The sequence below is a fragment of the Hemicordylus capensis genome, chromosome 1, assembly GCF_027244095.1.
Source record: "Hemicordylus capensis ecotype Gifberg chromosome 1, rHemCap1.1.pri, whole genome shotgun sequence".
In the NCBI taxonomy this organism is placed as follows: Eukaryota; Metazoa; Chordata; class Lepidosauria; order Squamata; family Cordylidae; genus Hemicordylus; species Hemicordylus capensis.
In genome coordinates, this window is record NC_069657.1 from 325,194,432 (window position 1) to 325,207,290 (window position 12,859).

Here is a 12,859-nt window from a genome sequence, read left to right on the forward strand (position 1 = left end):
CTATTTCATCTTTCCTCATGTCCTTCAGCTTATCAACTGTAAGATTTTTTTGTTCCAGTTTAGTAAGGACTGATGGAGGAAGGACTGAGAACTGTCGCAAAGGACTGACCCAGCCCCACAATCGCTTGTCGATCACTTTGCTGAGGTTCAGCAGCCGGTACGTCATTGCAGGCCAGCGTTTACGAAGGGCTATTTCAAAAAGGGCTCGAACAATACGTGCTGCGTTCTGTAGAACAAAATTTGATTAGTTGAGTTTCTAATCTATTACAATACACACGTACTTGCACAGAATGGCACAATTATGATTAGCATTTAGGATGTCTTTTGGGTGCCAACATGATGGAGTTTCCTGCTTCAAGAGCTACAGTTGGTCCCTTTGCTTTACAGTTTCCTCTATCTATCTATCTATCTATCTATCTATCTATCTATCTATCTACCTACCTACCTACCTTGTACACCACCCCAAACCTTCATTTCTGGGTGGTTAACAATAACATAAAACAAGTTAAAACATACATAAAGATCTTAAAACAATGTAGATAATCTAAGAATCAAAAACAGATTCAAACTTAAAAAACTGAAAAAGCATGGGTGAAGAGGTGATTTTCCAAGTGATTTTTCAAGTGCTTTTTGAAATTGCCAGAGATGGGGAGGATCGTATTTCAGTAGGGGTGCATTCCACAGTCTCGGTGCAGCAAACGAGAAGGCCCGTCCCCATTTGGCCGCCAGCCGAGCTGGCAGCAACTGGAGATGGACCTCTCCAGATGACCTCAATGGTCGTTGGGGCTCATAATGAAGAAAACATAAGCAGCTGAAAACGATTTTGTTCTGCAAGAACTGGGTGGCTTTAAAAGTTTTTTTTAAAAAAAACCATGCTATACTATAACCTAAGTATGTAGTACAGCGCTTTGGGCTCCATGGAAGAAGAGCAGGATATAAATGTAAAATAATAATAATAATAATAATAATAATAATAATAATAATAGAACAATGGCTAACAACTGGGAAAACTCATCTCATTATGAAAGATCCAGCAAAAGGTGCAGTTCCAAGTAATTATAGACCGATAACCTGCCTGCCAACCATGTTCAAATTATTAACTGGAATAATAATAGCAGATGAAGTAATGCAACACTTATTAACTAATAAGCAGCTTCCAGTTGAACAGAAAGGAAATTGCCTGAACACCAGAGGCACAAAAGACCAGCTGCTGATTGACAAAATGATTTTAGAAAATTGCAAGAGAAGAAAAACAAATCTAAGTGTTGCATGGATTGACTACAAGAAAGCCTTCGACTCATTGCCTCACACATGGATACTAAAATATTTAGAAACAACTGGTGTCAGCAAAAACATTCAGATATATTTTTAAAAAGCAATGAGCATGTGGAGTACACAGTTAACAATCAATGGCGAGACACTTGGACAGGTTAGCATTAGAAGAGGTATTTTCCAAGGGGACTCACTATCCCCTCTGTTGTTTGTAATCACCATGACCCCACTTTCACAAATACTCAACAAAACAGGCCTCGGATACCAAACATCTAAAACATCAAGTCAAATCAACCATCTGCTGTACATGGACGATCTGAAGTTGTATGGAAAGTCCCAGTCAGAAATCGGATCACTGCTAAACACTGTCCGTATCTTCAGTAGCGATATAGCAATGGAGTTTGGACTAGACAAGTGTGCTGCATTAATAATGAACAGAGGGAAAATAACAAAAACAGAAGGAATAGAACTGCCCAATGGAAGCAAGATCAAGAACCTGGAAGAGAAAGAACATTACAAATACTTGGGTATTCTCCAGGCGGATAACATGACACACACTGAAGTTAAAAGAAAAATTGGAAGTGAATACATCAGGAGAGTTAGAAAAATCCTCAAGTCCAAACTCAATGGCGGGAACACCATACAAGCCATCAACACCTGGGCTATACCTGTTATCAGATACACTGCAGGGATAATAGACTGGACCCAGGCAGAGCTAGAGACGCTAGATCGTAAGACCAGGAAAACCATGACCATCAATCATGCTCTGCACCCCCGCAGTGATGTCGATAGGCTCTACCTCCCTCGCAGCTCAGGTGGAAGAGGAATACTGCAAGTCCATCAAACAGTTGAGGATGAGAAAAGAGGCCTTGAAGGATATTTCAAGGACAGTGAAGAAGATGCACTTCAAATGGTCAATAATGCGAAACTATTAAGCACCAATGAAACAAAGCAGGCCTACAAGAAAGAACAAGTCAAGAACCGAGCAGAAAAATGGAAAAACAAGCCCCTGCATGGTCAATATTTGCACAATATAAGTGGAAAATCAGACATCACCAAGACCTAGCAATGGCTTAAGAAGGGCAACTTGAAGAAAGAAACAGAAGGTTTAATACTGGCTGCACAAGAACAGGCACTAAGAACAAATGCAATAAGAGCAAAAGTCGACAAATCCACAACAAACAGCAAGTGCCCGCCTTTGTAAAGAAGCAGATGAAACCGTGGACCACCTAATCAGCTGCTGTAAAAAGATCGCACAGACTGACTACAAACAAAGGCATGACAAGGTAGCAGGGATGATACACTGGAACATCTGCAAAAAATACAAGCTACCTGTATCCAAACATTGGTGGGACCATAAAACTGAAAAAGTTAAAGAAAATGAAGATGCAAAAATATTATGGGACTTCCAACTACAAACAGACAAACATCTGCCACACAATACACCAGATATAACTGTAGTCGAGAAGAAAGAAAAACAAGTTAAAATAATCAACATAGCAATACCAGGGGATAGCAGAATAGAAGAAAAAGAAATAGAAAAAATCACCAAATACAAAGATCTACAAATTGAAATGGAAAGGCTGTGGCAGAAAAAGACCCAAATAATCCCAGTGGTAATTGTCGCCCTGGGTGCAGTTCCAAAAGACCTCGAAGAGCACCTCAACACCACAGGGGCCACAGAAATCACCATCAGCCAATTAAAAAAAACAGCTTTACTGGGAACAGCTTATATTCTGCGACGATATCTGTAACAACAACAAGAACAATATTGATATCAAAATCCAGCCATCCCAGGTCCTTGGGAAGGACGTATGGATAAAACAAAACAGCCAATAACACCTGCCTGACTGTGTAAACAAGACATAATAATAATATACTGTTTTTACCACCATATTATTGTATCTTTTAATTTGTTAATACATTTGTTTTGAACATTATTGTATATTGCCTTGAGTACTCATGTATGTTTTGTTAAAAGTATTTACACATTGCCTTTCCACTAAACAAAGTATAATGTTTTTTTTTAAAAAAAAAATCTTTCCAGCAAAGGTTTTTCAAAAACAGTATTATGGAACTCTGGATGACAGCCATCTACCATTTCTTGTGTTTCCTTGTGTGGGCAGCAACAGAGGAGATTGACTCATATTTCACAAAACACAATGGTTAGGCCCATCAGGCTTCCTAAATCAAAAGTACACCCTAGAGCCTACCCCATAGTCTTCTGCAACATAAAGGAGTATCACAAAAAAAGGGTTGGAAAACCATTAATTCACTATAGTTTGGCTCACAGTTTCCAAACTATTTGACAACTGCATATGGGCTTGAACACATCAAGTTATGAGCCCAGTCTGCTGATCACGGAAATAGATACAATCACACTTAAAGCATTTGCTTCTTCAGATGAATGCTATTGTACTCAACAGCGCTTGTGGTGGGGGAGGTGAGTGACGCACCAGGGGTGGGATAGGGATCCAGTGTTCCCTTGAAAGCATGCACATGTGTGCGGGCACACAAGTATTTCAATTTCTGCTCAGTTAATTTTAGATCCTGATGAAATTGAATCAGGAAGGTCTCACTCTGAACATGCATGTTTACACACTGCCTTGATACGTCTGCCCAGAACAAAACTCATCTCACACCCAGATGAAAAAAATTAGAGAACACTGGTGGGATTTCCAGACCCACTTTGGACACTCCACTCATAATCAGTGTCTTAAAAAAAAAAGAAAAAAGGATAAAGTTACTGTTTTCCGTGTATCTCGATAAATCATTATTGGAGTTATAGTTTTTATTTACCTGTGCAACATAAGCAGAGTCTGAAATAAGGGAAAAACTATCAATTTCTCCTCGGCTAACATAAGTTTGCAGGAGAATATTTATTTTCCCATAACTGTTCTCCACTCCACCAGGAGCAGGAAGTTCACAGAAATCGCTCAGCAAGACTTCCAGCTCCTCTATTTCTTCTTCTCTCACCTGAAACACAAATTAATAGACTTTGAAAAGGCTGATGCAACTTGTTAAATCTTCCACATGAAAATTAAATGTCAATTATCTCCCAATAACAATGTTTTTAAACAGTCTATAGTTTCTGAAAAACAAGTCTCCCAACACTGTACTTATTAGAACCTAATTGAAACTATCTTAATAATGACACAATTGCATTTCATTATTCATCACCTTATATTAAAGTTGCCATTGACACACAAAAATGTGATATGCCTCAAAAATTAAGTCTTCTGACTGTACCATCCTCCACCTGATGAGATTTCCCTTTTTATTTGACCAGAGTATAACCTCTGTCCTTCTGGATTAGGACAAACTTGAATTAACATTAAATGTATTCATTAAAGTCATATAGTTTGCGTGTGGCATATTATGTTCTTAGCTCAAAACTCTGAAGTACTATGATTCATGGTATTAAGGTTTTCACTGTTAATAAGATTAAGTCTTAATACAAGTAAAGAAATATTCATATCTACAGTTTGAATAATGCATAGTATTTTAAATTCTCATTCGTACTTGCAAAACAGAGCATAAATCTACATATTCTTTGATTTTCTGAAAGTCTATTAGTCTAAAACTTATTTAAAGAGGGTAAATGTTTGGCACCTGCAGGGAACCACATGGAGGCCATTTCCATCAAGCTCCGGCCAACTTATTCAATATGAAAGCGGAGCTGAAAAGTCACAACTATCACTTGAACCATTTGAGGGACTTTTTAAGCACTCCCCAATCATCTCATTTCAAGAGGACCCATCTCTATTAACTACTGAATAGTGGGTTAGTATAGGACCTCTTGCTACACTAGCACTTGTAACACAGGTCTTCTGCAAACAAAAAGGCACCAGTGGCTGTGGACAGCATCTAAATTCCCAAACCATTTTTCCTACTATGAGAACGAATTGCTCTGGTTACTGTTTTGGCTGCATTTGTCCAGTATCAGTAAGGTTTCTTCAAGGAACTGCAGTGATAGCTTTCTAAGTAAAATAATTAAGCAAAGGATGATTAATTCTTTTTCACCATGAAATTCCAATTCGTCTTAAAGAGCAAAAACCCAAAACCCACTTCTTGCTGCCAGAACATGCTGTGTGTTTACAAATATATTGGGTATGTCCATTGTTAAGAACTTTCAGGTCAAAACAAGTTGAATGGAGATGACTGGGTAACACATGGTTATAAAATGTATTATGGATTGAAAGAATTAGCAGTGTATAGTTTCACTGGAAACTATACCTTGAATCAGCAATCCAGTCTAACATGTTTGCAACACTCTGGCTAGCATGGTATCATTGGTATCAGCTACCATTTAAGAAGCAGTATCATGTGTAAAGAAGAGAGGTGTGTGGAGCTGTTCATCATATAGAAGTGAATAAAAACGTCATTGTGCCTAGAAATTACTTGTATGTGTGCACGTGTATGTAAACACATACAACCATTCACAATGCATATAAACATACAGACATGCATACACAATGAAATTTCCATTTTTGTAAAGCACTGCTTAGATAGCATCTTAATAATGCCTTCTATATGTAAAATCCCAAGCAGATCCCATGATAATTTATTAAACATGCCAAAATGTTTTGCCACAATATTTGTATTTGTGCTTCAAAACATTATTTATGAGGCTTACATAGCATTCTTACCTTGATCTGTTCAAATTCCTCTGCTTTAGACACTACAGCAAGAATATCACCTTCTGTGTTGTGAGCGTCAAATAGTTCATTGAAAGTCTGGAAAGAGAAGAGGCTATGGTTTGCTGTTTAGAATATTTAGTTCCAATCCAGATACCAAGCAAGAGAAAGCATAACCCCTATCATCATCAGCAACTGTCAGAAGAAATGGCATCCAGAAAAATGGATGGCATAAAATGGAAAATGGAAAAAATGGCATCAAGTTTTTACATGCTATAATCTAAAGCATTAGCTTAAGACCTCTTAAAGGATCCTGGGATGCAGACGGTAACATTGTGAAAGATGATAGTAAGCTTGTGCTGTATTTTTTTAAAAGAACAAAAAGTAGGTACCAAACACAGAGATAGAAATATATTTATGAAGACAACACTAATTTAATTTTAAAAGCAACACAGAACAAATAAGATCATCAGAATACATTTCTGTAATACAGAACAGCAGACATCAAAATATTTAACTCCAAACTTCTGCAAATATGGTATACACATCTGTATAAGATGTGTAAGTACTTGAATACCTCTCTTCAGAATACACGCATTTCCAATATACTAAACAAGATGAGGTGTTTCATAAGGTCATCCCACAACCAATCATAGTTTTTCATTACCCTCCTTTACAGAATTATAATTTGTGAATTTAATATAGAACTAAAATTTCATCCCTTTCCCCACGGATCTAAAAGCACATAGCACAGTATAGGATTGCTACTAATTTTATTATGACATTTACAGCACAATCCTGTGCATATTTACTCAAAACTAAGTTCCACTGATTTCAATGGGACTTATTTCCAGGTAAAGTATTAGATACTTATTTAATACTGTTAAATATTAAATAATGACTTTATTTCTAACAAGAGAAAATTTACAGAAAAGCAGAGATTACCTCAATAGTATTACATTTAATGTAATAGTGGCTGGCAATTCTGCCTAAATCTGTTGAGGAAAAAAATCCAGTTCTTTCTTCAAAACGAATCATCCGGGCTTTATCCAACTTTCGGCCAGCTTCAATCACTAGCTGCTCTCTGTGCTTCTCTAAAGTTGGATCCATCTACAGGTAGTTTACAAAATAGTGGAAAGTGATGCATCATTCAAAAAATTATTCCCTATATTCTCTTGAATATTTTTCTGCCATTTTTTATGGCTTCAGATTAACAGGTGAGCATATATAGCTGTTTTATTTGATACAAATCACTTGGATAAATGGTTGATTAGGAATATTTAAAATAACTTTAAAACTCTTTATAAGTTGGTAAATTAAAATATTAAATTAAAATATATCTTAGTGTTTTCTTCTTCCTACCCTAAGGAAAACACAGAACTCAGCAAATATTTCCTCTGTAATTTATGGAGACAACCATGAAATATATGAAAATTGATTAACCCATGGTTAACTACGGTTAACCAAGGACATACCTTAGAATCTGGAAATTAGGTAGCAACACCAATTTTATTTTTTAGGAGGGCGGGACCGCAAAGATTTTGAGCTAGAAGTGCATGTGTGCACATGTGTGTACTCAAAAACATATAGCAAGAATCAACAAGTGTGCTTGCTAAATATACAATAGCAAAGGCATATTTGCCTGAGCTTCTAAAAGTACCATTATCTCTCTATCACAGCTTTAAACATTATTTTTTGAAAAATAAATACTTTAGAAGAAAGTAAATCTATACCCTCCTGACCCCTCAAAAGAGGTAAGGGGGCTTTATTTATTTTTACAAGAGTACTTTAAGCAACAGTAGCTCTGAGTAAATTCTAAATACAGATTAGAATTCTGTATTTCTGACAGATGCTATCAGGGTTTTTAGCACAAAGACTGAGCAAAGTGTACACATCAGTACTCAAGAAAAACATGTATTCATGGTGTGGAATCCAGATCTTTGGAACAGTGAGGCACTGTTGGCAGAAGCTCCTTCCATGAACGGCTACCCTGCATGATTAGAATTTTCTGCTGACAGTGCATGGTTGTGTTGAAGGTCCAGATGACATCTGGAACCCATAAGTTCAACTCTAATTGAAAAGTAACAATAAAAAACAGGAATAAATGACACACAAACACTCGTGCCCCTCTACCTTTGCCTAGAGTTTGTTCAGACCATACCTTGAAGAAGAACAATTAGACCCAAAAAAGGCTCTAGCAAGAGCTATAATGTTGCACTTGTCTTCCAAGAGAAAACTTCAAAGTAGTAACACTTTGAATATCTGCTCCTAATATCTAACCCACTTAAAAAAAGAAACCATAAAAGATCTGCCCCCTCTTCCCAATAGAAACCCAATTGTATTGCTAAGGGCATTTGCAGATAGCAATTTTTTCTAACATGAACACAAAATTGTGATGCAAGATTTTCTGGCACATTCAGATGACTTCAAAAGACTTCAACTTCTGACAATCCGTGAAAGATTAATGAAAAACCCATCCCTTTTAAATAGTACTTTTAAAGTAGTGTCTAAAAGGATTGTTGTCCTTTCACGGATTGTTAGCAAACAGCCAGCAGATGGTGCTAAGTAAGAGCACAACACCCTTTGACGTGATCTGGATGCCTGGAAAATCTCTTGCTGCAATTTGCATTTATGTTAGAATAAACTGCCACCTGGAAATACTCCAAGTTAAATAATTAAGGCTGCACACTTACCTGCAAGTAAGCACCAAGGAACAAAATGGGCTTTACGTCTGAGTAAACATGCACACAATTAATAAACACTCAGCATTTATATAATGCTTTGATTATATAATGTAGTACTTTGATGTACCACAAAGTGGTACATTAAATTATGTTGCTGTAATCCTTGCAACAATATTATAAGATAGGTCAGTATAATTATCCCCATATTGCAGTTGAGCAGCTAAGAGAGTGGCCTACATAAGGTCACCTAGCAAATTCATGGCAGAGGTGAAATTCAAACTGGGACGGTTTGAATTTCATAACTAAGTTATGAAATAGTTCCATAACTATTCATAACGAAGACTTTTCATAACAAAGTCATTCATAATTTCATAACTAATCTTTTCATTATTCTTTTATCTTTTCACTGTTCATAACTAAGTCTTTTAGCCATTACCATACACTATTGCACTCTCTCACACACATGCCCCATACCAAAGCATTTGACTATATCACTCATTCACCATGCAAAGGCTACATTTGCTGACACAAACTGATGTACAGAACAAAAATGATTTGCATACATGTGTGCCAATGACTAATTTGACTCTGTTCCATGAGTCTTGCTTGACAGATGACATTTGCAACATTCAGAATGACTCAGGGAAGATAATTTAGGTTGCTTTACTTTTATATTTTGTACTTTGGAATATTTTCCATGTTTTAAAGCACTTAAGAAGGGTTGCTGATGTCATGAAGGGCAGCAATGGCAAATATTTAATCTCCCATCAGGAAAGGATTACAGAGTCAGAAAGTAGGTTCGTTGTTTCATGCATTTTCTACCTGATAAGCCTTGTGACTGATGCCATATACTAATGGGTTTGCTCTCATCCGTACATAAAGGTAAGTATAACTTATCCACTTTACTGCTTCCTCGACATTTGTTATTGTTCCAAGAGCAATCTGCAAGTAGGAAGAAATAAAACAAGATTTACATGTTGAGCATTAGAATAGTATAAAGCTCATCACACAGAGTTTTAGATGGGCAGGGCTTGAATACTTAATAAGAATCACTGCAGAAACTGACAAAGTACTCAGAAATTGACAAATCATTATGTGATCGCAATTATATTTTACTTTAAAAACACAATTCAAGAATAGCCCACTACCCTATTTACTTATTTCAAATATTTTCATTCTATCTTCTTCAAGTCTTCCCTCATGATTGAATTGCTGTTTGGGATATCATGTTTTGTCAGACCTCAAAGAAGAGTATTTTGCACTTGGGAAAGAAGACTATGCATTTCATTATGACTGTGATTGCTGAGGAATGCGTTCTCAAGTGTCCTGAGCACACATAGGGTAACGCTTTGTATTGCAGACACCCATACTATTTTGACTTTTTAAAGGATTAATTCAATTCATTGGAGACATTTGGCATTTCCCTAATTGTATAACTTCAATGCAAAAGCACTCGACTGCACTTTTATTTATTTATTTTTGGAAAATCAATAATCCTCACTGCAATGCCCCATTTAACCCTTACTGCAATGCTTCATTTTTTTTTTAACCCTTTGCTCAGTTTTCTCTTCTTTCTTCATATTATTATTCTTGGAGACTGTGAACTTCCCTTTGGCATAGAATGCACATAAAGCATGGAGTTTTGTTTTTTAAAAGGTGAATAGCATTCTCAGAATAACACTATTGCCCACTCACCACATTATTACATATTGGTGTGGAATAGTATCACTGATTGTGGAAGAGGACTTGTTGAAGTATTATTATTATTATTTACATTTTATATCCTGCTCCTCCCCCAAGGAGCCCAGAGCAGTGTACTACATACTGAAGTTTCTCCTCACAACAACTCTGTGAAGTAGGTTAGGCTGAGAGAGAAGTGACTGGCCCAGAGTCACCCAGCTAGTTTCATGGCTGAATGGGGATTTGAACTTGGATCTCCCTGGTCCTAGTCCAGCACTCTAACCACTACACCACACTGGCTTATTACACAAACAGACTGTGGTTGGGGACTTAAGGTAAGCCCTAGACATATACAGGATAATTTTAAACACCAAACAATATTCAATGTACAAGAACTTTGGGGGTTTCCAGAAATATATAGTTACATAGAAATAAACATGAAATATCCTGGGCAGGTTCTGCGGGGACACAGGAAAATAAAGAGCCACACAGCAACAATAAATAAAAGAGTTCATAATGTACATTCTGATGTTCCACACCTCCCCCAACATTTATTCGGAATTCAGTTTCATGATTTCTATGGAATCTACTTTCAAAGAGAGTGTATTTAGAATGGCAGGTAAATTCCCATTTACTTGGAAGCAACTGCCACCAACTTCAACAGAACAGACATATTTATTAAGGCTTTTATATACAGGCACCATGAGTCTTCAAGATATGGTGGGATTACAGCATTTGTCAATAATGTCTCCAAAGCTCACAAATTAATTCACCCCAACATTAACTCCCATGAGTCTACTATGAGACTTACCACCCACCATCCTATGATCACTAACCCACTTCTCTATCCAAAATTACCTTATAAAACATAGCAATTTTATTCCTACATCCCAAGTGTCCAGTTTATCTCAAATAAGAACTGCCCCTATGCCTAACCCAGATAAGACTGGTTCCACACGAAAGTAGTTAAGATGTTAATTGAGCCAATGCAAACCTGAAATTGCCCTATTACAATAACAAAGTAATAGCATCATTATTTTTCTTTCAACCAAACAGCTTGTCTCAACAAGTAGGAACATGTAAGGTCCAATAAATGCTGTTTTGATGTCTGAATGGGGCCACATAGAGGTTAAAAATGCAGATCTACATTAAATGAGTGCAACTCAATCAAAAGGGGAAAGAGACACCTTAGCTAGGCCACAAGTGTATTACACAATTTGCTACCTGAACTCATTTGTGCTTTTGATTTTCTCCTGTAATTCAGTGAAGGACTTACTAGTTCCATCCTGAAATAGAAGTGATGGCAACTCATCATATTACACAATATTATCCCTCTTTAGAAGGACAACATGCACTTTTGTGACACTTCTCCCTAATCTATGCATGTTAAAACAAAATTGAGCTGCCAAAAAGCCCTCTTTCATCCAAACTAATGCTTTTTACACCTTTTCTTTTTATTGTTCAAAACTGCAAAATCAGAAGGAAATGGCAACATTACTGGTACAAGTGGGCTATGCAAAATATACAAATATTCATAACTCTCCAACAACTTAACTAAAATTTGACACCCATTAAAAGGCAACAGGACTACTCTAAGGTTACAACAGGAAAAAAATGGTTTGGAAGATGCAATCGTAAATGCCTGACATCTCTTCATGGTATTATAGTCCCTATTGAATGCTGATGGAAAGACAAAACAGACATTACTTTTTAAAGATTTGCTGCCACCTGGTGTCCACTTCAATGTCCTGTAGATTTTAATTTTTTTTTAAAAAAAAATGGTAGAGAGCAAGAAACAGTACATTCAAGGTGAAAGAGTCCATCGAGTTCCAACAGTGCTGTGCAAAGGGCCCCAAAGGCTCTATGGCAAACTGCACACTGAAGAATTGCACATATGGCTCAGGATCTTCCAAGCCTTATGTGCCCTTAGAGCTGGATGGGGTTGCTCTCAAGCTTTGGGAGCAAGGAAGCTGTGCAACCCCTGAATTTCTATGACCAAACTTGGGGAAATTATCTGACTTAACTAGGCTACAGCTTAGGGAGAGTCTCCATACTTTACCTTCCGTAAGCACTCCTCCAGCTAATGTGACCATAGGCAAGGCTTGGACAAAGCTGATCAGTCAAATAGGCTGTAGGAATGCTTACAAAGGGTATATAAAAAGGGATTCTGCTTAGCCCAGATTGGGGAGCTCCCTTAATCCTGGATCAAACAGACTTAGAGATTGTCTTGCTCACCCTGCACCACCAAGGGAACAGTAATCCTATGGGCTACCTAAAAAACGGCAGTCTATTGGAAATCGGACTTTGGGAGGTTTATACAAGTGTCCAGTTTGGACAAGTATAAGAAAATACTTTCAATGTTCATTCCACTGGCTTAGTGGCTTGAAAGGTTTTCATCCAACCATGCAAATTCCAGAAGAATAACAGAAACTATAGCTCAGCTCTTAGAAAGCTACCAATTTGCATTACAAAACACCTTTTAAGTGCAAAGGATCGCACTTTGCTCAGAACACTTCCAGGCAAAGGGGAGACCATAAAAAAATTGCTCCCCATACAAGCATCTTGAGGAGCAGAGATGCTAGTGCA

General features: G+C 37.1%; 1 protein-coding gene across 2 annotated transcripts in view; it reads right to left on the bottom strand.

The window, feature by feature from the left end:
* The window catches only part of ASCC3 (activating signal cointegrator 1 complex subunit 3), a 362,371-nt gene that overhangs the window by 144,609 nt on the left and 204,903 nt on the right, over positions 1–12,859 (bottom strand). For both annotated transcript variants that reach the window (XM_053266329.1, XM_053258340.1), the window contains exons 17-21: positions 9,416–9,535; positions 6,855–7,019; positions 5,922–6,008; positions 4,072–4,248; positions 1–226 (exon numbers count right to left, since the gene is read on the bottom strand). In XM_053266329.1, coding sequence (XP_053122304.1) covers positions 1–226; positions 4,072–4,248; positions 5,922–6,008; positions 6,855–7,019; positions 9,416–9,535 — 775 coding nt within the window. The remainder of the gene's footprint in view (positions 227–4,071; positions 4,249–5,921; positions 6,009–6,854; positions 7,020–9,415; positions 9,536–12,859) is intronic.